The following is a 25,554-nucleotide window of genomic DNA, read 5'->3' on the forward strand; positions in this document are numbered from 1 at the left end:
AATCAACATTTTAAATATCACTGCTGTTTCTTCTCCTCCTGTTCCTTTTCTTTCTTCTATCTTCCATTACCGCACTTAATTGCGAGTTTATTTATGAAGCATAGTCGAGGCCATGCATAATTGACCGGTTCGTTCTACGAGCGTTTATGAAATTGTGTAATCAGATAACAAATGTTATTTATTTAGGTGTAAATTTGAATGCGTCTTGCCAGTGCTCCGAGACTGTTTGAGGAAATTGATTTGCCTAACTGTGTTCCCCCAGATATTGAGCGGGAATGGAATTCAGTGAGGGCAGAGGACACTGAGTTGTAGCTGCCACTCTTACGTTCACACCGACGCCGATGTTAACACAGTACTAGAGAAGTCTCAGTAATGAGCTTGCCGAACAACAATGATTGACCCCAGCCTGCAGTTCATGCTGGTTAAATAAGAGAAATAAACCAATCAAGGAAATATAAAGAACTCGGTTCTGGATGTGGAAATGGTATGTATTTTGCATGGTTTGTATTGGATCAATCAAATAGAATAGAATAGTTGTCTCTTTCACGAAATAATTTCATTGTTGCCAAGATACTGTTGAATAGTAAAATAAATTTGAAGTATGTTTTGGATCATAGGTCAGCAGTCATGACCCAGATAATGAGAGAGTGACAGAGGGCAGCGACAGAGACAGAAAGAGTATCATCAGAGCAGAAGCAGGCCAGACCCAAACCCTCATATATCTCGGTGGAGACAGTGGGGCGGGTAGCGAGGTGAGCGAGAGGGCAGGGCAGTTCTGCCCGCCTGGGGAGTTTGGCATGTGCCCTCCCTGGGCCTCCTGTGGACCTGGGGTCAAAGTAAATAAAGGGGCGAAGTCGACCGCTCCCCCACCCCGCCCCATAGACTCTACAGCCCAGTCACGGGGCTCATCCTGTCTGTAGCCAAGTGGCCACGCCCTCACGCCCCATCCACTTTACACCATTCCTAGTTTGTCCTGGCCCATGTCCAGACATGAGGTGTCAGTTCCCTCCCTCACAACTTTATAACTGAAAATGAACACAAAATGAGTGATGTACTGTGTGACGTCCATACAGGAGATGCAGTTTGTTCGCTAGTTAGGGGAGTAGATCTCCAAATGCACAAATACGTATGTGCAGGCTTGAGCCCACACAAATAATTTGGAGGAAAAAAACACATTCACAAACACACACACAGTGGTAATGAAAGCCAGAGCTGTATTTCACTGAAGACATGGGCAGGGCAGAAATGTATGAGCTGTTATGAAATAACGAGTTGTCCTGGACAAAGGTGCTCAAATTTCCCCTCTGGTTTGGAAGGTGGCAAAAATGTTACGGACAATAAAAACACAATGGGTAGCAATGGACCTTGCTGGGCTCAGAACAAGAACCACATGATTTGCAAGGTGATGAGAGAGACAAGCAACATAATAAAATTTTTTTTTTAACTCTCCCCTCCAGACTAAGCTTGTTTCAGGGCTTACAATGTGTTCCACCAACAATCTCCGAATGGTTCCAGTTCGTCAGTGGTCTGCCACGTTGACCAAATAGCAACTGGGGTGTACTCTACACCTCCAATGATCCTCCCACCCCCTGCTTTTTTGTTGTTGCCCAAATTCATTTTCACCAGTTTACAGCAAATATCAATTAACCCATTGCGGTCAACCAACACAACGGTGTTGTCTGGAAAATGAACAGCATGTTGGCGCAGGGCTACTCTGCACTAATGGCAGACCGCGTGGACACATGGAGCCCCTCTCCCCCCTCTCTCTCCTCCTCCATCTCTCCATCGCTCCATCCCTCCCGCTGTAGGAATTCCCAACCCTCTCTGCAGGTAGTCGGCCAGCCCAGACCAGCAGAACATGTGTTTTTCCTCCCCTTGTTGGGTCAGAGTGGGGTCGTTCATTCATTCCCAGTGATATAGTGGCTCAGCTTGGCTGCAGCCTGCTTATCGGGAGGCTGCGCCCTCGCAACAGATGATGAATTCCACCCAGCCGATAGATAGGGGAAGTTTGCGTGTGTGTTTCTGTGTCTGTTTGTGTGTGTTAGAGATAAAGAGAGAGTGGGAACGAGAGAGAGACCTTGACAGAGAGAGGGATACCGAGACCCCCTCCAATGCTTCCAGACGCATCTCATCTCAAGTCGCTTTGCAACTCAATCGGTGACATGTGTGATTTTAAGAGAGGTTCTAGTGTTTTTTTCTTTCTTTCCCATCCAAAGATATTCTCAGGGATGGCTTTGAACTTTGTCCACAAAGTTATGAATTTCCTTCGAAACACAGAGGAACTCGGGATGGGGTTAGGGTTAGTGTCTGTCGGTACACACCGCATATCCTGGTTTCAAGGTGTTTTTTTTGTATTGAGGAGAGATACTTTTAACCCCGCTGTTTCCAGTAGTTGTTTTCTTTGTTACAGAGAACACATCAAGATAATATTGGCACAATGTATTAACAGAGAACTTTCCTAAACATGAAGTAGTATTGGTGTAACTTACATGAACATAGCGCTACCGTTCATTTCTACTTCAGTTTAAAATGATTGCAGAATTTAAAAAAAACACAGTACTGAATAACGTTATACCAGAGTTAAAATAACTTAAAAAAGTAATGTTGACATGGAGTTAACAGTGGTTCATGGAAGTCAAAGATAGTTGAATGGAATAATTTGGCTATGAGACTGAGAAGGTTGCACACATATTCTTGCCTAATATCTAACTTGATTTTAAACTTCAAGTACCACTCAAATACAAGAGCTTAATTTCCCTAAAAGCTCAGTGAGTAGAATAGAGAATAAAAGAGAGAATAAAATGGTAAATGGACTACAATTTAAATTGCGCTTTTTTGTTCCTTAGCGGCACCCAAAGCATTTTACATATTTGCCTCTTATTCACCCATTCACACACACTGATGGCGACAAAGCTGGCCTGCCCATCAACTTGGGGTTCAGTGTCTTGCTAAGGGGCACTTCGACACATGGACAGTAGGAGTTGCGGATTGAACCACCAACCTTGCGATTATTGGATGACCCTCTCTACCCACTACACTTTCTTAATTAAAAAAGAGCATCAAACTGATTTTTCCGTATGTCTTTTTTCCTATTCCTTAAATCCTCTTACATTCCCTGACCATACAGTATCATAAAAAGGTATCTCGAGGTATCTGTTTGTCTCTGAGGAGAGCAGCATTAGAAAATTAGAAACCTCCATAAGCTTTCTCATTGATCTGATAAGGTGGGCTGTGCATAGTAGACTCCCACCCCATCCTTGCATAAGCGATAAGGCTAAGCAGCAATGGGAGATGCCTACCTTGCTCAATATGTTCAGTATGATAAACAGAAGTAGGCATGTGTCGGGACCGTGTTCAGTGTGTTGTCTGTGGGCAGAGATGCAAGGGAACCTAGACACCTAGAGGCCCAAAGGGGTTTGCAGCTGAAACCTCAACACATAAATATCTCCACTCTTCACTCCACCTCAACAGCTCTAGTGCTGAGGAGACTTTGTGTAGACACATTACAAGGCCAACCACTGGCCCAAGTCTCCATTATCAGTTGTCCAACAATGGCATTTTACACCGAGACAGAGTCTGAAGCACTTTAAGCTGAGATGGGTGTATGAGAAAGAGAGGGAGAGAAAAAAACCTGCCTTTCCTGTGACAGTCTCTACTTAGTGTTTATCAGGCGCTACGGTGGCCATGACACCGGCGCTGAGTAAGAATCCCCGCGGGGGGTATCCTCTTGGCCCCTACTGCCAGCGTGTGGGCACTGGCGGGAGCTGAAAAGCCGAGACGAGAGATTAAGGAGGCAAGAAGCCCCCGCGCGTCTGCATGCCCCCTTCCCACAGCCCCCCCCCCATCTTCCCACCCCACCCCCATCCCTCCACCCCACCAACCCCCACCGCACCCAATAAAGACCCATTCCCCAATTTTTCCTTATTACTACGAGTGAGCATGGAAAAGAGACATACAAAACAAAAAAATAACATAGTGGTACATACTAATGGACTGGACCAACCACCCCTCTTCCCCTCCTCATCTTCCTCTCCATCCTCACCACAAAGCCCAGTAAAAAAAGAAAGCACTCACCAAAAATCTGCTCCCTGGCGCACTACTCAGGGGCAATAGTGTACGGTCAATGATATGGTGTCCTTTATGATAGGGACGAGGGCTTTTTGGGGGGAGTTTGGGGGACATCTTCCCAGACATGGTTGAAATGTGAGATAATAGTCGCAAGGGCAGGTTTTTGTGCATTGGTAAAGGCTGGTGGAGAGGGTTTGATAAAGAGCAGCGCAGTGCCTTATGGGGACTCAGTGTATCCGGCACCACACTGGGAAAAGTGTATTTATCTACTTAATAGCAGGTGTCTGATTGAACATGACTATGATTACAGTAAGATTACAGTAAGTTGTTCCTTCTCTTCCTCCTCCTCTCTTTGTCCTCCTCTTCCTCCTCACCATCCCCATCAACCCTACTGCTATTTGTGAGTTTTTTATTTGAACTTAGGAGCCATTTTTTTGTATTCTGATTTAGCAGACGTCTGATAATGGTAGATGAATATGTCAGATAAATGCCTGTAAATGCTATCTATGTAATCTATGCAAATCATTGCAATTATGTCATACTGCAGGACAGATTTGTGACTGTGTTGAGGGTGGGAGAGGTGTTAATGTATAATACATGCTTTCCAATTTCCTAACTTTACCAATGTAGGGTTGGTGCAACTCTAACTCTAACAACTTCCTGACATAAAAATATTATAACTCTTAGCTGACCATAAACATCTTTTGAATTTACAATTAAATTGTAGTAAATGCAAGGAAAGGAGAAGGGACTGCAGATAAGGCAGCAAGGCCCTTCAGGTGTCTCCTGCTCCACTGCTGTGTAAATGAGCTCCAATTAAACAGGCGGCCCCTGGCTCCGGGTCTCCCCCCAGCCCCCCCTCAGCCTCCCCCTTCCTCCCCCAGCCCCGCAGCGTCCGTCCCCAGCCCCCTCATCCCCCTCAACCCCTCGCTGCTCACCGTAAGGCCCGCCCCATGGCTCCTGCAGCTGCTCGCTCAGGCTCCCACTCTCCGTTTTTCACTCACACTGCGTGACCTGCAGGCCTGCTTAACACTGCTGTGTGTGACTGTGTGTTTGCGTGTGTGTATGTGTGTGTGTGCATCCCTGCAGCAGCTCAGCTTACTGTCAACTCAGTAGATAAGTGACAGCGTGGTGGAAATGCTGCAACCTAGAGTCTGGTTGATTTGTGTATATTGGAATAATTGCTCTCAAGTTGAGATTTCATTTCACAGTGAAATTCTTGATTTCTTCACAGTTGAGGGCTGGTACTTTAGGGCTGTATCATACAGGTCGGATTTAAATGTCCATTCCCAAGATGCTAGTGTGTTTTCAGTTTATATTGTAACGCTCAATGTCAGAACCATTTGAAAACATTGAGGAAACACAACATTGGCAGTTTGCAAACATCGTCTGAATGCTGCAAGGCTTTTGCCCATGCATCAGCTGGGGTCCGTAACCAGCGGGTGATTCAGCCAATTAGACGAGACGATGATTTAGGTGTCCAGATTGGGAGAGCCACCATTGGCTGCAGGCCAGGACACTGGGGTTACCACCCCTGAACCTCTGCAAGCCTTGCCATGGGATCGTTAATGACCACAGAGAGAGAGAGACAGAGAGGAGAGAGGGGTTCTTCACAGTATCTCTTGCCCATTTTGATAAGTCAGCTTGCACACAGCGTGGATATGAAATGTGTGTATTCACTGTGGATTTTCTTTGATTTCCAATAGTTGTACAGTTGGAACAAAACTTTCAGTTCCACTCAGTGTTATGTAGTGCTATAGTTTATGTTTCAGTCATGCCACTTGAGTCATTAACATGAATCATGTGGCACAAACTGTCAGTCCAGTTTGTGCCACAGGCTCGACTTGGGCCAAGACTACCTATTTTTCGGAAAATAAGCCGCAGTTTCTATAAGCCGTACCCCACCAGAATGGGAGCTTTGTGTTTGTAAATCTGAGTATAAACCGCACTGGAATATATGCCGCACTTGATGCGGGAACAATGATACCAAGCAATGCACAAGTAAAGGCGATTTTACAGCATGTCATTGTGTAACACACTTCGAAAACGAAAGTAAGTGCGTAATGTATGTTTTCTATTGCCCGGGAATTGACTAATATTTAAATAGCATTCACGAAAAAAGTGTTTCTACTGTTGTTTTGTTATAAAAACGTGTTATAAGCTGCATCGAAATATAAGCTGCACCACCACAAGAACTATTTTAAATCGGGGTATAAACCACGGCTTTATTTCCCCAAAATACGGTAGGCTTGCCTGTCAAGCATTAAAAGTGGAAAATGTAGCTTTTTTTTTCTTCTCTTTTGTAAAAGAAACCACAAAGTAGTTGGCGCCATTGTTTAGAAGGAAGTCAGTCTACGTGGATCTCTGCTTGGTGTCAGAAATCTTGCTCGGAGTGCCACCAATTGTTTCGACCCTCCAATGAGGAAAGCACAATTACCTTTTCTTGTCGAAGCACTCTAGTTCCTGTCAGCAACCTCTCATGCATAATACATACCTGACATTCTGTTACCGTTACCTGACGCTTGTAACCAGTCACACTGTAAAAGGTGTTTGTCTGCACCCCTGCCACTCTAAATGTTAGATATTAAAAATGAATGGCCATGATTAAGATACTTTAAAAACGGCAAATGGTATATTTAAATATTAAGTCACATGTAATTAAGCGGGGAGAAATATTCATCCCTGTAGTTAGGGGCAATTATAACAATTTCCATCAAGGGATTTCTCAGCTTGACTTTTGTTCCGAGCTATAGTGATTAACATTATAGTTAATTGAAGTCATTTCCCTGAGTCTTGGGGTAGATCTCCTTCTTTGGTCATAGGCTGTCTTGAGTGAGTCTTGAATCCTAATGGCTGTTTTTCTCCTTTGGATTCTCCCAGTGACTGTATTTAATTGTCTGCGCTGGTGTTTCCCCCAGGTGTCTGAGGACTGGGTCTCAGTGCCTTGCTAGAGTCAGGGGGCCAGTGGACAGTCAGGAGACAGCAACATGGTGGGGGGTATGGGTAGGGTGCAGAACATAGGTTAGCATCCACTTCCTCGAGTCACACAGAGAAAGAGAGAATGTCCAGACACTGGCTTCAGGGTTGGCTGATTTCCAGTTGTTATCTCGTTTAATCTCCACATGCCTTCTTTTTTTCTTCCTCCGTATTCATCAGTAACCAACTGTCCCTTGTAGGTAGGCTATTAAAAAGCCAGTGTTGACCAAGCCATAATATGTAAATATACGACAATTATCCTGTGCCAGTGATTGTAATATAATTGCAGTTTTTGGCTTTAATGCTTCTTAGTGTGCTTCATTTTAAAGAAAGGAATTGTTAAACAAAACAAAATTTCAGGTCTTTAGGCAAGAACATGACAAGCGCACAGGGCAGCATATTGAAATCAATTTCACAGGAACTTTGGTATGTGACTCTCATCAGATTGTAATTGTGAACTGCCAGTATTTCAGTCGAATTTGGTTAGAAATTAGATTCTGAGTGAGTGGAAAAGGTGTTTACTGTAGGTAACTGAAGTGACAGAGTTTTTTTGTTTAAACGACAAAATGTTGGTGCATTTCGTCTTTTTGGACCTTAACCCTGCTTACCTTAACCATGCTGAGCCTCTAGTCTATCTCGAGTTGCATGTTCTCAGGTCACCCCCCCTCAATACTGCACTACAGTGTCAGACTGACAGAGAGTGTATTACCAGGACATAACCACCCCTCCTCCGCATAAGACTTCGAGCCCTGTAACATTCCTTAAGCGTTGAGATGCTTGGGCTACAGACTAGCACTAAAACAGTGAATGTTTTGGGATGACAACATGTTGCAACTTCAAAACAAATTAAGATTGCGCAACACTTTCAAAGTGTTATGCTAAATTGTATGGGCACTGTATAATCCTTTCTCATGTCAACCCGCAATGAAAGAACGTCAACGTATGCTGTCAATTTGTTACACTAATACGTGCATTACTGTACACAGCAACAGGGACCCTCATTGGACTGTGGCCCTACATGTACACAAGTCTTACTAAATTGGTTTAGTCAGACCCAAATCTGTCTCAGTGTAAATAATATGCCTGCATTCTGTTACGAGTGACATGGGTTCTTATGGAGAGCGCCATGACCCGTTTGAAAGATGGACGCCAAGCCGCAAGTCTGAACCCAGCAGTTGTCCTCTCGCTGAATGTTATTACAGAGGGAGGCAAGGTCAGATTGCAAAGACGATGATACATGGGAGGCGATTTTTGAAAATAAGTTCTCTTTTTTTCGGTGCCGCGTCGCATATTGACCTTGGCATTTCTGACAATGGCATCAATCACGCACATGAAACGTTTCCAACGGGCTGGAGCGGTCCAACACCGCAGCCAAGCGAATCAGATTAAGGAATAACAGCGGTTAGATGGATGCCTGACGTCAAGCGGCAGAGGGATCAACCTCCTCTCCTCCGTCGTTCTTCCTGCGTTCTGCTTCCTCCTCCCCCCCTCCACTGCTTGATGAGTTCATGTTTAGCCTCTCCGAATGGCTCCTGGATTATTCGTGTTTTGGGGTCGATAGCACAGCGTTAACGTAACTAATGCACCGGAGCATTGAGAGTGTGTCGATTGAATCAAACTTCACTCTTACTAATGGACTGTCCATCAAAGTTTGGCCGGGGTCCAAAATAGAGTTGTGTTTGTATAGACAACTTTTGTTTCTCTGACTGGTACATCATATAGCCTAGTTTTCCAATCAACTTTTAAAAAAGGGACGCTCATTCGATTTGTTGAACTCATTTCAAATGTCTTTGTTGTATTTTTACAGCCATTCCTGGTTTGTCATCCTAATCCAATGTGAACAACAACTTATTGCACCATAAAGATAATAAAGGGGAATCTGCCAGATCAGCTTGAGAGCTCCACTAAAGGCTTTGTACCAGGCGCCAGAGTGGAAAAAGACATTAACACTACACCCTCTGTGTGTAGTGTGTGGTGTGTGTGTGTTTAGGAGAAGAGGTGCTCTGAAGTACTCAGTTGGGAGCATCCAGTCAGTGACCCCTGTCTTTCCAACTGTGTGGAGAGGAGTCTTCAGTGTGTGTGAGAGGGAAGCACAACACACAGCGAACAGAGGAGCATTGTGCCAGACCCAGCTTTCTCTCTCTGTCTGTTAGTGCCCCAGGTCCACACTCGGAGCACAGTGGAGACATGCTCTTGCTCACGTAGCATGCCCTGAGGGGAAGCCCCAAACCGCACCGGCCTTTGCTCCGACACAGACACACACAGGGCAAGGTTGTAGCCTCACTGTGGCTGTCCTACCACTCAGAGTTCAACATATCTACCACAGAGCTATGGGCCAGTGGAGAGCACAAGCATGAGATTTGGCCTGTAGTTAAAGTTACCTTGCTAATTCCTCATCAAAGATAAACAATAATTCATTTTAAGAGTAAGTATTTTTTTCTACAATTCTTTGTAGTTTTTTTCCTCAAATATTTAATTTTCTATGTCTATTTTGTGTTGACAAAACAACACAAAGAAACAACACAAAGAAATAATGAAAACACTAAATTAGAGGACCAATCAATTTTGTTTGTAATAAAATGTATATAAAATGTAAACATATATAAAATACATGTTTTGACCAAGCAAGCTAAGGATATTTTTTGAATAATAAAATGATTTAGAAACACATTTATTTTGCTTAATTTTGTATACAAACTGTACTTATTGTGAGGTTTCAGCAAATACTCAATGGTAAAATAATTAGAAACAAAAAGTATTGTGTTTTTCTCCGTCTAATTTTGTAAACTTTTCTATTCCTTTTCCAATTGTTAAATTGTTCCCATTTTTTTATTTTACAATAAAAATGTCTTCAATGTTTTTAATCTATAATAATAAACCCACATAACTGCATAATGTCATTGCACACAAACAAAAACCTATCCATGAATTATCTGAATTTATGTTGCAAACTTTTACATATTTCTGTGACATCTCAAAAAACTAAATCGTCATTACACATTTCAGAATTCCAATCTATTTTCTTTAGCCTGGAGAAGACACCAACACACAAAAAACACAATTCAGCAAAATGAGAATTTTATTCAAAATAAATGAATACAGTACATTCTGTACAGCTAGAGAAATTGTGGAAGGAAATAACAAAACCACTCAAATTCTAGTAAATGTGTGTTCATGTGTTATTTAGATAAACTATAATGCAATCAGTAAATAATCTGTATGTGCACAGTACAGTTTCGAAATATGAATGCAAATCCAAAATGCACATTAATTTCAAAAGTACAATTATGAAGCTTTTTATTGTTGCTGAAATACTCTTTTTAGTTTTTCAACCAATTCCCCCATAATCACTCTATAATCATGTAAAACCACATTGTGAAAAGTCATATTTTATCTTCTTTTGTCTTTTCTTTTATCAGTCTCAGCATGTTAGTGTTTTCCACAATCAAGTTTTATGGTGGAGCGACGGGACACCGAGTCCAGCGGGACGCTCTGGAGAGAGGTGAGCCCCAGGTGCTGTAGACCCCTCATGCTATTATCGCCCCGCCGTTGAGGTTTTAAAGTTCTATTTTACCCCTTGCACACACATGCTCATCTTAAAGACCCGCCGTCGAGTGGCACGGTAACAGCTTCATCTTACGATGTGCATGTGCCGCAGATTGTTTCACACAAACGTGTTTCCCAGGCTTCATCCTTACTATCAATGTGGAGACTGCCTCCTCCTCGTGCACCACAAAACATGGAGGAGTCATTTTGTGTTGCGGCAGCTATAGCCAAGCCCTCTCTCTGGCGCAGAGGCCTCAAACTAAAATGGAGAAGGGATTTCATTTTTGGGCAGAAGGAGGAGGGGAAGGGTAAGGAGTAGGGCTGTGAGCAGAATTGACTTTCTCCTCAAACATGAGCTTGCAGCACCCTCTACCTGCCAGAGGGTGAACTGCATGTCGGCCTCCCTACCCCCCACCCCTCTTCTTCTCTGTGATCATCTGGGAGCCAGGCCTTGCCCAAGCCCTCCAGAATGTTTTACAGAAGCCATGAAAGGGAAGGCTTCTTTAAAGGCTTCATCAACTGTGACCAACCACCGTCAGCAGTAACCCATGTTATACAGGCCACAGTTATGACACCCTCAAAGGGTTGCCCCACGAGGAGGCAGGCGACTGGGAGGGGGTGGGGGCTGGGGGGTAAGGGGGGTAAGAGGGGATGGGGGTGGACTCAGGCCTTCAGAAGTTCCCACCTTCCCTTGAACCACGTCCGTGCACCCTCGGCGGGAGGTGGACAGGGCCAGCTTTGAAAAATAACACCTTTGTGATTCCCCCAGTGTTTGGGGATGGAGTGTGGTCTGCAGATGGCTCATCCGGACACTCTCTCTTTCTCTCTCTTTAGATGGCAAGGAGGCAGTCCCTTGCTAAGAACACATGGAGAGAGAAAAAGTCTAGGACGAGTGAGAGCGAGAGAAAGGGGACTTAATAATGCTTTGGATCATCCTCCATCATTGTCCTGTAGGTTCAAACTTGCTGCTGTTTTATGTCAAGTGATATATAAAAAATTCTGATTGTGTTCGATTAGGCTACAGTTCAGCAAAGGTGTACATAGCCTGCTTGTATAGGGGTGGTACATTTGTACCATTCAACATTCACAAAAACACGTGTTTTCATCACAAGATACAAACATATCCATATCGGAGATAATGGCCCAACAGTATTGCAGAATTCCTCTTAAACCAATGGACCCAGCAAAAAAGTAAGATTTATCTTACCTAATTTATTTCTTGCTAATGCAATATCTCAAGTCAGACACAGAATGTCAAACAAGTACAATATGCAGAGTTCCTTACAAACCAGACAGACTACATTATCCAATTATCCACCTCACTGTACATTAAAACCAACACTCAATCAGTTTGAATCGACTATTTTACATAAGAGGCAGAGTTATATTCAAAACCACCACCCTTTATAACGATCACATGTGCCTTGCATGTAGCCTAACTAATGGTCATGAGGGAAAACCAAGATGCAGACTAAGAAATGAATAGCCAGAGAGCCTACATTGTGTTTGTACAAGGGAGAGAATAAATCATTACTGGCCCAGCGATGGTGACAGAGTTTTTCCTCTTCGTCTGGAAGAAGAAAACAGTGCTGAACTTCTAACCCCGGATTCTGAAAATCATTTTTAGCTGCAGTTGACAGTTGGTAACCGGCGCTTGACAGCAAACTCCTGATGCCTGGTGACACCTTCCTGTGGCACTGCGGGGTTTCCCCCCACCCCCAATAATTCAGCCCACTCTGCGAAGGTGATCGGCTGTTGTCCTCTTTCTTTACCCCTCTCTTCCCTTTTTATCTTCATACTACCCCCCACAAACTATTTGGCAGTTGCTGAGAAGTTTGAAGGGAATTTTGATATTTTCCACCTCATTTACTGCTGGCCCCTCCTTTTTTTACTTTGTGCTGTTTCGGGTTGTCTGCATGCTATCAAGCTGAACCGGTCTGGCTTCTGCCATATGGTACTGGTAATGTATGGTCCTAGTCTTCATGAGTTTATTGACGTACCCGCTAATCTGGTAAATGGTTGCGGTAGTGAAGGAGAATCAAGATTATAAAACATGTACCACCTAACATAATTTTACCTTATTTAAAATTCTGATGGTCATTCTCCAAATGAACAACTTAAGATCACAAATTACACTCAATTAAAAAATTATTTAAAAAAATACCTGGTTAGCAGTTTTTGCAATGACTACTGCTGTACTCAGAAACAGCTGAAACATTTTCAGCTTGGCTCCGGGGGAACAAAATATGGTGACTCGTGGAAGGCCTGTCTCGCTTCCCAAAACAGCTGTGGTAGACCTTTTGTGTTTTTCCAAGGGCCTGTTGGCCCCTGGTCTATTCAGGGCTTTCTCATCACATCTCACTCACTTCTCACTCCCAGTGTTCCTTCTCACAGGCCATAAATTAACCGGAGGTGATTAGGGGGGGGGGGGGGGGGGGGATTAAAGGGGGTGGGGGTTGGCGAGAGAAAAACATCACTCAGGACCTAATTTTCAGCCTGCATTAACACATATTTCGCTATGACAATGCTAGGAGAGGAGACTGGGGAGCGTTGCAGTCGGGCGGAGCGAAGGAACCAAACTAGAGTTGTACCAAGGTGATGTTTTACAATGAAGCGTTCACAGGCTTATTCACTGGGGGGCTCGAGGTGGCTGTTGATACTATATATGTTATTTTAATGAGTGTCACTGCCAACAGTGGTTAATGTGGCACTGCTCCGGGCTTAAGGTGTGTGCGAGTGTGTGTGGAGGGGTGTGTGTGGGGGGGTGGCTGTGTGTGTGTGTGTGTGTGTGTGTGGGGGGGGGGGGGGGCGTGGAGGAGGTGATGACAATATAGCTGTTCCAGCTGCACTTGGACGTCTCATCCGCACCCTTGGTACTGTAAACTTGTCAAAAGCAAAGACTGCTCCACTTAATGGAAACAAGTACAGGAGTACCCTGTATATGATGGGTTTCCATGTGATTAGATAACCAGGAACATTCTCATGTCATGCACCATCGATTTCTTTTCCCCCTGTGTTTAGATATCAGCAAGACTGATATCTCATTCGTATTCTCCTATTCAGTCATCAAAAATCATATTGTGATGGACACAAGGCAATTCAGTAGGGCTCCCATCCCGGACACAGCAGCATGTACTGTGACAATGACTTAATGACATGAATAGAGAAGAATAATGTGCAGTTCAGAGGCTTGCAAAGAGTGTATTCCACATCATTATCCCTTTGTGATATATAGAAAGATCAAATAAATGAAATATTACCCATCACATGTGGTATCTATTCAGCGATATTACAAAACTCGCATTGAAAATGGTTAAATGGGCTCTTTGCATGCGCCTGTGTATGGAACCATATGGATGTATCTCAGTCTCCTCATTGCATACATGTTTCTCTTGACATCAATAATGCCTCGGTATCCAGTGGCGTTTGGACGACATCCAAAACAATTATAAAGTTGCCGTGGAAACGGAAATCTGAGGCCCGGTGCCAGGGTGAGGCATACTGTCTCCGCTCAGATAACCGCATGGAAAGTCACACCAAACAAAGCGCATGACAGGGGAGCCAAATTACAGAAAGAGAGCAAGAAAAAAATTGAGACAGAGAGAAAAATTGCGGAAAGAAGAAAGAGAGAAAAGAAAGAGATGAAACCAGAGAGAAAGAAAGAGATCACAACTTCACACTGCATATGTGTTTAAAAAGCAAGGCCTGTAATATTTTCTCAGGCAAACAACATCTACACTATAAATACACTACTGTAGGGATGTCTATTTCTGGCTACAGTGTGAGTTAGGGTCAGTGTGTGAGGAAGCTTTTGTGTGTGTGTGTATGTGCACGCTCATCTCATGAACATTAGATTGGATAGGTAACACCCAAGCCCTCAGAGAAGGGCAAGAGCAATGTTGGACGGAGTAATGTATTGTAAGCCTATGCTAAGCTAATGAACAGGAGGGTGAAAGCAGGGTAATGGAGGCATTTTTACATTTATCTTTGAGCTCCTCATTATGTGCCGGGCATGACAACCTCGTTAGGAGTGCACGAAAGATTACCCATGCGGGTAAAGAGCAGTACCTTCATGTAAAACACACATACACAGACAAACTCATGTACAAGTACAGTAGTATAGTCATACCGTGCATACAAAAACACAAAAATGCTCACAAAAATTTTACAATACAGTGTCTTTGTAAGTGCATATTACAAACACTGTGCATACACAGACACACACACACACACATAAGACAAGACAAGAAAGACAATCTGAAGGGGTTTATTGTAACAAGTACAATCACAGTACATTGGCGTTTTTGGTCCTCAATAATTTTTCCAAGCGCCTTTACATGGTTCTAAATCTTAATCTAAAGCTATATAATTGCTTCAAACATTTTCTTAACAAATATTATTATTAACAATATATCATAAATAAATAGCATTACATGATCCTCTAAAACCTATATGAAATCTGACATATGCCTGAAAATGTCCTTACTTGAGGAGTAAGTAGATCTGTGTCGATTAGTGTTTTATTTCAATACATCAACTTTCTTTTCACACACACACACTGACAGTGATATGGCTATACTTATATATGAAGGTTAAGGAAAATGTAAGTAAGATATTGAAGAGAAAGAGAAGTAGTGAGAAAGTATGTGTGATTGTCTGCTCATATCTCTGTCTATTTATGCATTCATGTGCCCAATTCTGTGTCTTAGTCAAGGACTTATTAAGAAATTGTTTGCTGAAATATTGAACTATTGAGTCCTGAATTGGTCCAGTACTAAAATATAGCTCAACACTGCACCCTTGTTGTAAAACTGTTGAACTGCATGGTACAAAATGCTTGGAAAATAGGTGCCCTTTCCTCGAACAGTTACATCCATCCAAGTCAATTATATAGATTTTAAAGGATTTGGCCTCTGTATTGCACTGATCAGTGTAAACCTGTTACCTGCTAAAGAAAGCCAAAACTATTAGAGTCAGACTGTTATACACAACTTAGTACAAAACAATGTCTAGTATTTGTCTAAATGACAATGTGCTCCTAATAGTGTACAGTATCATGCAGTGTATGCAAAATAACATGTTAAGATCTACTTACATTTATTCATTTAGCAGACGCTTTTATCCAAAGCGACTTACAAGAAAGTATTTGGAAATAGAACAAACTATATATAGCCTACATATGCAATAACAACACAAACACTTAATTCACTACCACTTAAGGGATTGCACTGTTTAAAACATGTGCATTCTATACAGTCTGCACTCTGTGGCTTTTACACACTGTCTTCTGCTTCCTGCAATTATCTGGTGATGGTCTCGGACCTGAAGCTCAACAATAAACTGTAGGCTTTAAAATGAAATATGTTTCTATATTGGCCTTTCTAATTGCGTTGAGTTTGGGTTATATTTGGGTACTGGACAATAAAATTGCAATTAGAATGCAATCGATGTCTACCAGATCACTCATTTAGCTGTTCACATTCTCATTAGATGTCACTTCTGTGTTGTCCCACCTCAGCTATTTAAGGCAAGCGGATCTGGATTCAGGGAATGGAGATACTATAAAGTAGGACGTTCCCCGTAAGTTTGACCAAACAATGGGCAAAGGAATAAAGTGTATTATTTGAATGGGATTTATGGGATTCCAGCAAAACATTTCGCAGTCAAGAGGGTGGAGAGCACGGTCACACGACTCAAATAGTCACCTTCTACGGCAGTGCAGGGCATGCGCTGTGATGTAAAGACAAGTACTTCCTGATATTCATAGCCTAGCTTAGCCACTGGCTGAGAGAGGTGGGAAACACAACGTCGACCAATGAAATTGAAGATTCATTACAGAGCTCTCGAGGTGGACCGCTATATTTTACACGCGGATACAGTATATTGGTGAGTAATCGACTCGATCAATATTAGCTGCGTATTAGGCCTAAATTAAGTATTTCTGTGATGCACTGGTTCATGAAGTTAAAATGTTATTCATGTTATAAACAACTCCTATTGCAGACGCATCAGTCATTGCTTGAGACTAAGACAAGCTGAGAACTCCAGAATTAATTGAGTCATAATAAAAATGACAGAAGCAGTGGTACTTCATGATTGTGTAACGCTCCAATAGTGCCATCCTAAAACCTGGAAAACTATCTTGTGCTATATAGTTCCTTGACATAAGCCATACCTACATGGGCCTTTGTGGGTGGGAAATAATGCTGGCGCCCTAAGAGGATTGCGATTTGTTGTTTGCTTCCATTTGAAGCTCAGTACCTCCGTTCTAACAAAGTAGGACTTAGCTACATGAAGTGAGATAGAATTTGTATTTGCTATAGCTAACGCTGCATAGCTTCCCTTTCAAATGTAGCCTGAATAGCCTATTGAACGTAGTTAAATTATATTTAGAAATATACATGGAAAATAACCACCGAGTTACCTTCATAAGAGAGCAGATATGGACTACTCTTTAGCTCGTTCATATTGATTTATTTATTTATTTTTGAGAGTAATAGGGTCAAGTTAGCAGAAGATGGCGCTGAATCGCTCTTTACGATTTTTTGGGTCAATTATAATGATGCTGTAATGAATCATTGACCTAAGGTAACGTCACACTCTCAGAGGAATAATGAATATGTACGAAGTGCCCAACCACAGCATGCCAAACTGTCCGCCAGGATTGGAATATCTCACACAAGTAAATTCAGTTTTATAATTTTATCATATTCTTACTATCAATTACAAGACAACAACTCTTGTTATTTTGTAATGTTCTCTGTTCTCTTTTCATGTATTATCTAGGTCGACCAGCTACTCATAAAACAGAAAGTGGAAATTATTGAAGGTGAGTTCTTCATTTAGTTGTTAAAAAATCCACCAGCCCTGGTGGATTTGCTGGTGCTTCTGATTGGCTGGTAGGTGTCATTTAACGAGACAGCTCTCAACTCTGCAGAAAACTTCCCTCCACATGCCTGCACATCGTCCATAAATGGTACATAGCGGGACAAATGATCCCTTACTTCTCACTGTATGAAATTCAAGGTGTGACATGTGAGCGTGTGAACTGGTTGAAATGCGTGTCTCACGGTGAATGTGTGAGACTTGAGAGCCCTGTGTATATGTGTGTACTTACACTGCCCACCTGCTTATCCATGTATGGCTGATGTGTTCAACGTGTGTTTATCTACACAGCCCTAGTCGGCTTCGAGAGCAACAACAAGTACGAGGTCCGTAACGCCATGGGCCAGAACGTGTTCTACGCCGTTGAGGAAAACGACTGTCTGAGTCGCCAGTGCTGCGGACCCCTGCGCTCCTTTACCATCCGTGTCCTCGACAACTTTGGAGAGGAAATCATCACGGTCAGCAGGCCCCTCAAGTGCATGTCCTGCTTTTTCCCCTGCTGTCTACAAGAGGTGAGCTGGGAATACAAAAATGGAGTTCTGAGATCACACCAAGGTTTTCTTGCCATATTTTCTCCTCTTGATATGATACTTACAGTGCTTCAAATATTTTTCCCAGTTTATATTGTTTCCATTTATGGAAGTGACCCTAAACACAAGTCCAGACCTAAGAAGCACTAGAATGAAGATTTAAATCTTCATTAGACCAAGGCTATGCATCATGGGTTTACAGAAAACCGACCCACATTTATTTACAAGACTTCACACTATACAATAGCTCAGTCATTGGGCTGATATTACCCTATAACCCAAGTTTTGTCTATATTCTATCCTGTCTTTGTTTATTTCTAATTGTTATTTTACAACTTTTTTCCTCACTTATTTATTTCTACACCCAAACCCCACTAACCCCACTGCCACCATAAACCAACCCCCCAATCCCACTCTCAGTTGGAGGTGCAGGCTCCACCAGGAAACACAGTGGGCTACATCCTCCAACAGTGGCATCCCTTCTCTCCCAAGTTCATTGTGGAGAATGAACACAGAGAGCCCGTACTGAAGATCCATGGGCCTTTCTGTGGCTGGAGCTGCCTCCCAGATGTTGACTTTGAGGTAAACTCTATCCAAACATGGCAAACCCCTAATGATATTTGTGAAAACAAAGTATGTTAGGTTTCTACGATCCGGCCCTCTGGATATTTTTACAAGGTAGGACCCTCCCAGTTCTCATTTTGGAAAAGGAAATATGCTCCACATTTAAGGGGATGGTGGCTATACTGTTTGAAAGGTCATCCTTTGGGGTATGTGTCTGTGTGGTACACTGTGCATCGTTCATCAGTTTTTATTGAGTTCGCTATGAAGGTTGGTTGGGTCAGGGATACAGGGCCCCAGTAACTGAGGTAGGTGGACAGCTGAAACAGTATATGACAGTAGTAAACTCCTCCCAAGTAGCTTTGACAGGTGAAGCTTTGATTTGCATTTATTGTTACTACATTTACATTACATTTATGCATTTAGCAGACACTTTTATCCAAAGCGACTTCCAAGAGAGAGCTTTACAACAGTGCATAGGTCACTGAACATAACAACGAGATAGCCCCAAACATTGTGGGTAACCAAACATGAAGCATACATTGTGAAAACCAAATAAGTCCCAAAGGGAAGACAATTAAACAGCATGAACCTCAAAAGTGCAAGAGTGTACCTGTGGAAAAAGCAAGCAACAATAATATATTTCACAGCGAGTACATTCTACAATTTTCTATGAAGTTTGGTTTATTTCTTGCAGATTTTGACCATGGATGAGGTCAGTAAGATTGGGAAGATCAGTAAACAGTGGACAGGTCTTCTCCGTGAGATGTTTACTGACACTGATAACTTTGGAATCCAGTTTCCCATGGACCTGGACGTGAAGATGAAGGCTGTGATGATTGGAGCCTGTTTCCTTATCGTAAGTATTTTACATTCAATCAAATTAGTGCAACCCTAGAGGTTTACATCTGTAAGCCTCTTTGTGACATTGCTTACATGCAATGTCCATAAATAAGACTACCCTATACTAACGAAGACAAACACAACTTTACTTCGCTTTTCATTAATTTCACTCATTGTCATTTCTTAGCTCATGAAAATCTGTGTTTGTGAATCATCATAATCCAGGCCTTTGTCTTTTTTTGTGGTAAATTTCACAAGCTTGGATTGCAAAATAGCTGTTGGGCTAAAATACTATATATTTTTTTCAATAATGATTTTTTGTTCACAACTTGTCTCTAGGATTTCATGTTCTTTGAAAGCTCTAACAACAACTAGGGGCGTTTGAAGATCCACAGCCACCGTATCAACACTACCAGAAGTCACACCATCCGATTGATCAGCACCAGGACATAGGATTCTCTGTGACGTGACATGAACATTTTTACTTATACGTACCTCAGACGGAGTATGTATTGTAACTTTAAGAGAGCACAGCTGAATGTAACTTCTAGTTAACTAATAATAGTGATAGCATCTCAGGTTGAATCACACAATATGAGTTCAAGAGTGGGGGTACACAATGAGGGGATCTAGATGCGGAATGTGTGGTTATCTTTGCGTGAGTGTGTGTTGGGGGGGTGGGGGGGTATGCCCACGTTTGTATGTGTTTATATGTGTGTATATTGTGGTTGTGTTGCCTCTTAGAACCAAGAGCACTCAGTCCTATAAAAGGTTAAATTGTACTAACCCTATACCGCATAATGTGTCAAAACTGCCTCCCATAAACAAAACTGGAAAGGTAAACAGAAATGGGTGTGGTGAGGATTTTTACTACCAAAATTATATGTAAAGAGTTAAGAAACAAACATGATATATTTTTGGTTGAGAAAATAGATGTTTACAGTAACTTTATTTTTTGTTGGTATTAAAAATCATTTGTATGGTGTTTTGTTGAACAATTTGGTTTTTAGGCTTGATGTTGTTTATTTATTTATTTTTTCATATTTAATAAACTGACCAAACTGTTTAATATTAAGGTTAATTTAACTGGTTAGATATGGGATGATTTTTTTTCTTTTACCTGAAAAGTCTTTGTTATTTATATTCAAATAGGAGCATGTTTTATAACAGTGTGTAATGTTGTCAATGTTTCTTTTACCTTACACAAGAGGGCATGAGCTAGCCACCTTGTATCGTGCTATCTATATTTCTATCCCATTTGCTAAATTGTAGGCTAAATGAACACACAGTACATATGATGACATCTCAATATCAGTGTCTCTGTTGTGTATTTGGTCATAGACTCAGGTTTCACTGTAAATGCTTTATAAACATGCCATTTCAACCTCAAAACACTGTAGTCCAAGCCTGTTGCAATTGATGATACACTAATTGTAGGGATGCACTGTTTGATAATGATTTGTTATGTATTAAAACACATTTTCATCAGAATATTTAATGCAATGTGCTGACACGTCATGTCAGCTTGAGGAAAAATGACTCACAAGCTTTGCAAATTCAATAAATTATCCTTTAGCTGGCTTGCGCTCTGAGAACATAATTGGGAATATCACTTTTTTTCCATGGCAACAGGATATGGATTCCTGTAACAACAACATTCTCTTATCAAAGCCAACTGGAGTGTTTATCACATTACTATTTCAAGAATGGGAAAAGGAAGTAGGCTTGTTCTCTCGGAAATAACATTGACTTCAAGATATATACAGGTCTGAGGGAAGATGTCTGCCGAGATTGTAGTTGATGATAGTTGTTTTGAGTTGTACAGAGTTACAGTAATGCTAATCAAAATCATCAGTAGGTGTATACCCCCTCCGTCGACTGGTATGGTAATCTCACGCCAAACGTTTGATAAAACTTGAGAGCCCTGTTTATAGGAAACTAAAATTACGCAAACGGTCTCCCTGTGTTTGTTCTAGTGCATTAGTTCATCACACTGTAATTTTGACTTTGTGCCGCTAGAAGGCAATCTGGCTATCACTGGTGAGGAACAGCATGAATTTGAAGTGTAATAATTATTCAGGCAAATCCAATACATCTAATCAGTTAAGACCTTATACACAATTATTGCTGGTTTTGCATATAAGTTTCACATCAACAGATGTTTTGAAATATAGGAAATTAATAGTGCATATAGTACACAGCTGAGAAACTAGATGTTCCTGCCTCTATCCCTCCAAGGTCATTGGAGGTCATTGACCTGGCTTTGCATTGCACTGGTGTTCTTGAGACTCCAGACCAGGGAGTCAGGTGGCTGAGCGGTTAGGGAAGCGGGCTAGTAATCAGAAGGTTGCCAGTTCGATTCCCGGCTGTGCCAAATGACGTTGTGTCCTTGGGCAAGGCACTTCACCCTACTTGCCTCGGGGAGAATGTCCCTGTACTTACTGTAAGTCGCTCTGGATAAGAGCGTCTGCTAAATGACTAAAATGTAAATGTAACATACACTGACAGCAGCCGTTGCTAAATTCTCGCACGCTGTTCTAGACATAGTGATTTCTGGGAGAGGTTGAGTTTCTCCATGAATCTTTTATTTGTTCTGCCTATATCATATTTACATTTATGCATTTAGCAGACGCTTTTATCCAAAGCGACTTCCAAAAGAGAGTTTTACAAAAGTGCAAAAGGTCACTGATCATAACAACGAGATACCCCCAACATCGCGGGCGCCAAAACATGAAGCATACATTGTGAAAACTAAACGAAATAAGTTCCAAAGGGAAGAACCATAAGAGCATGTAGTTGAACAAGTTACAATTAAACAATTTTACAACATGAACCTCAAACATGCAAGGGTGTACCTGTGAAAAAAAAGAAAAGCAAGCAGCAAAAATATGACACAGCAAGTACAATAGTTTTAAGTCAGTTACAACTAACCAATAAGAGCAACAAGACTCTCAATAAGAGTCATTGTGATCCTGAAACATCAGGTCCAGCCAATCATTCCTAAGTGCCGTTGTACTCCCGGAACGGGAGTTGGATGGGGATGGTTACGACTTACTTGTAATCATCCCATATTTCAATGTCTGTTGCACACAAACTGTTTAAATGATTGACTAATTTGCTATGTTCGAGTTATGAATGTGTTTATTAGTTTACTCAAATAAAGTGGTCTAACTTAGTTACAATGGAGTTGACCTTTAAGATCAGTTAAGGGTTAATGTTTCATTAGGGTTAGGGTTAGGCTTTTGACCTTTAATGCTCTTTGACCCTGGAAGTGCTCTCTTGATTTTTGTGTGCTCAAGTCCTTTCAGACGGTTTCTTGTATCCGATTTCAAATTTTCATTAGAATGTTCCAAAAAGTATGGTTGGGAAATTGGGAGACATAACTGCAGTTTGGGTAGAGCGATTGGAGCAATACTACCACACCAACATTTCTAGCACAACCCTCGGCACAGAGATAAACAAAGCAGACCTAGCACAGACACAGTGCACATTTTGTCGTTAAAAGCTTATGAATGTGGGGTTTGTGTAAAACAACCACATCTATAGACTTTCCTTGTAATCAAGCATTCTCAAAAGCTGAACAACTCGTAAACAGCCTAAGATCTTTTTGTTTGCCACCTAAGACAGCAGGGTGTCCATAGAAATGCGTGTGACTGAAGGGTCAAGGGGTGACAAGTGCATGCTAAACACAAGCTAAAGTTTTTATGTGCTTTGCCTCACAAACTTTCTGAAGCAGCCGTGTAAGTGCAGAAACCCAACAACGCCTGTTATGCGATGTGTTTACATTACAGATGTAATGCATGCTGGGGCTTCCGAACTGCACATTACATTGGAATTAAAGCAGCATTACTGCATTGAACCTATTGGAGTATTTCAGGAGCCAGTGGGTTTGGAAAACATACCTCACTATTGAATCTGATAAAGGTAACGTTATAGCTGTTTCCTCAAGACTACATTAAAGATCCTGTAAAGTAAATTCCATGTTTTGCTTCTAAGTACATTATATATGTGTGAAATGAGTTCCTGAAAACATGTGCAAAGCGCTAAAACTTTGTCACACTGAAATGTGGAGTTAAACCGAAGAACAGTTTCTCTTCCGTTTTCAGATCAGGTTTTAATGGACGGAGCCAAAAAATGCCCTATCTAGTCATTTCGCCCTATCTACGTCAGATCACTGAATGGCTCCTCCTGCTGTACTGTAGCCTACATCAGCTAGCTAGCTAGCTTCAGGATGTCTCCCACCACCCGCAACTGCATCTTCCCTGGATGCAAGAACTCCAGCTGCGCTGCAACGCCTATCCCTATTGATAATGAAAGGAAAAATAGGTGGATAGATTTTGTGAAGAGCCACGCTCCTGGAAAGCTTCGGATAAACTCCAACAGCCGCCTCTGCACTGACCATTTCACGGCGGACAGTTTTAACATGGAGCAGAGACAGACGGGGTTCACCAACACACGGCTTCTCTTGCAGCGCGGAGCCGTACCGAGCATTGCCCCTCTGGCCGTTCATCCTCCTGTCGCACCTGGACCATCCACCACCGCCGGCAGTTCATCACTCAGTTCTGTGTGCTTGTTGGGTGTGCTTTGCCTTCGGCAAGGGCACAACCTTTGTTCTCTCACATATATATTATTATTTTTATTATTCTTTTTGCCCCCCTAAAACTCAGTCAATATTTGGCCTACATAGACAACCTAGGTGTCAAAAGTTTCGTCTTGGTAGCGATTGAGTTGCCTCTATTGGGATTTACGTTCCGTTGCATGGTTTAAGTGGAAATTAAGTTTTTGTAGCGAAAAGTGAAGCTAACGGTGGCTAACTTGCTAGCCACAGTCAATGACGCTACTTACGTCACTAACGTCACGAAAACTCGCGTGACTACCTCTAGCAGAACATTAGTTTAGCAGCTCGTTAACTTCTGGGAGATAGCTAAGCTAACTGCTTTACTGCAAGGCAGCTGCAGAAACGCCACAAGCAAAGAGGTCAGGGTGATAACTATTTACTCATTTTACTTTGTGATATGACACACAATTGTGACGTGTAATGTACAATATAAGCTGATTTTATTAAGGAAGTACATCTACTTTCGGAAACAGTAGTCTACTATTTCACTGAAGTATTAGCATCATGACATTAGCCTCTGTTGCCCGGGCAACACATACTACATTGGTCTATGATGCATCTGTTTTCAATCGTTAAAATAAACATTCCTCACATATACATTTTCGTTGTAGGATTTATTATGACATTACATTACAAGTAAACGATTTGTTGGTGAAATTACCATTACCTGTGGTTTCAAACCAGTGTTGCTCACTGAAACGCTGTAGCCTACGCGAGACGCTACAAAAACATCTACACAGCTGTAGGAAGTCAAACGGCGACAGAACATGTTCGGCACTCCCCTTACTTAAATCAAAAATCTATCTAACTACTAAACTGAACTTCATTGCCACAGCCTAAACGTTGTCAATCTGTTCATGAAAATAATTAATTTCAGCCTAAACCGTACAACGGGACGTTAAATCTAATTCAACCAACGCAATCGCTACCAAGACGAACACAGCAGTAGTCTAGTACTGTACCGTAGTAGTACAATTTACCGGAGCAGCTTCTCCACACAGGGCTATATCGCATTTTGCGTTGTTACTGACAATGATCGCTACCAGTGAGCTTTTTATGAATGAGCGATATTCCACTAAATAAATGTCAAGCTTATTTACGTTTTGGGGGGCATATTTTCAGTTAGCAGATGGTACTGTTTGAATCGCGATTCCATCTTCTACTGCCGGGTAACGTAGTAGAATAATCTTCAAAGGGGGTTCTTTATTAATGAATGAATGCAATGAGTAGGCTAAATGCCTGAAAATATCATGAGAAGGGAAAAACTTAAAATGACGTTTAAATCATAGAGATTAGGTCAATCTTTACACCGGTCTGGCAATTTTATTCGTTGATTCAACGATGAGGCTGCCTCTTGCAGGGGAAATGAGAAGACATCTATTTCATTCTACACTTCACTCGTATTTTCAGTTGTAAATGAGCAGCAAAAAAAAATGCTTTTAAATCTATGTAATCTTTATAAATAATAAGTATGCATTTTTATATAAAATATACAGAAATATCAGTTGTAAAAATGTCATTCAAAAA

At 41.8% G+C, this 25,554-nt stretch overlaps 1 protein-coding gene across 1 annotated transcript; it reads left to right on the top strand.

The window, feature by feature from the left end:
- Window positions 1-455: 455 nt before the first annotated feature.
- On the top strand, window positions 456-20,061 carry si:ch73-206p6.1 (phospholipid scramblase 2). Its single transcript, XM_067251865.1, has 7 exons — window positions 456-484; window positions 17,179-17,272; window positions 17,377-17,419; window positions 17,767-17,987; window positions 18,426-18,587; window positions 19,264-19,425; window positions 19,749-20,061. The coding sequence occupies exons 2-7, from the start codon at window positions 17,204-17,206 to the stop codon at window positions 19,782-19,784; spliced, it is 693 nt and encodes a 230-aa protein (XP_067107966.1). The 5' UTR covers window positions 456-484; window positions 17,179-17,203; the 3' UTR covers window positions 19,785-20,061.
- Window positions 20,062-25,554: the final 5,493 nt, after the last annotated feature.

This window comes from Osmerus mordax, chromosome 15 (assembly GCF_038355195.1).
Source record: "Osmerus mordax isolate fOsmMor3 chromosome 15, fOsmMor3.pri, whole genome shotgun sequence".
Lineage (NCBI taxonomy): Eukaryota > Metazoa > Chordata > Actinopteri > Osmeriformes > Osmeridae > Osmerus > Osmerus mordax.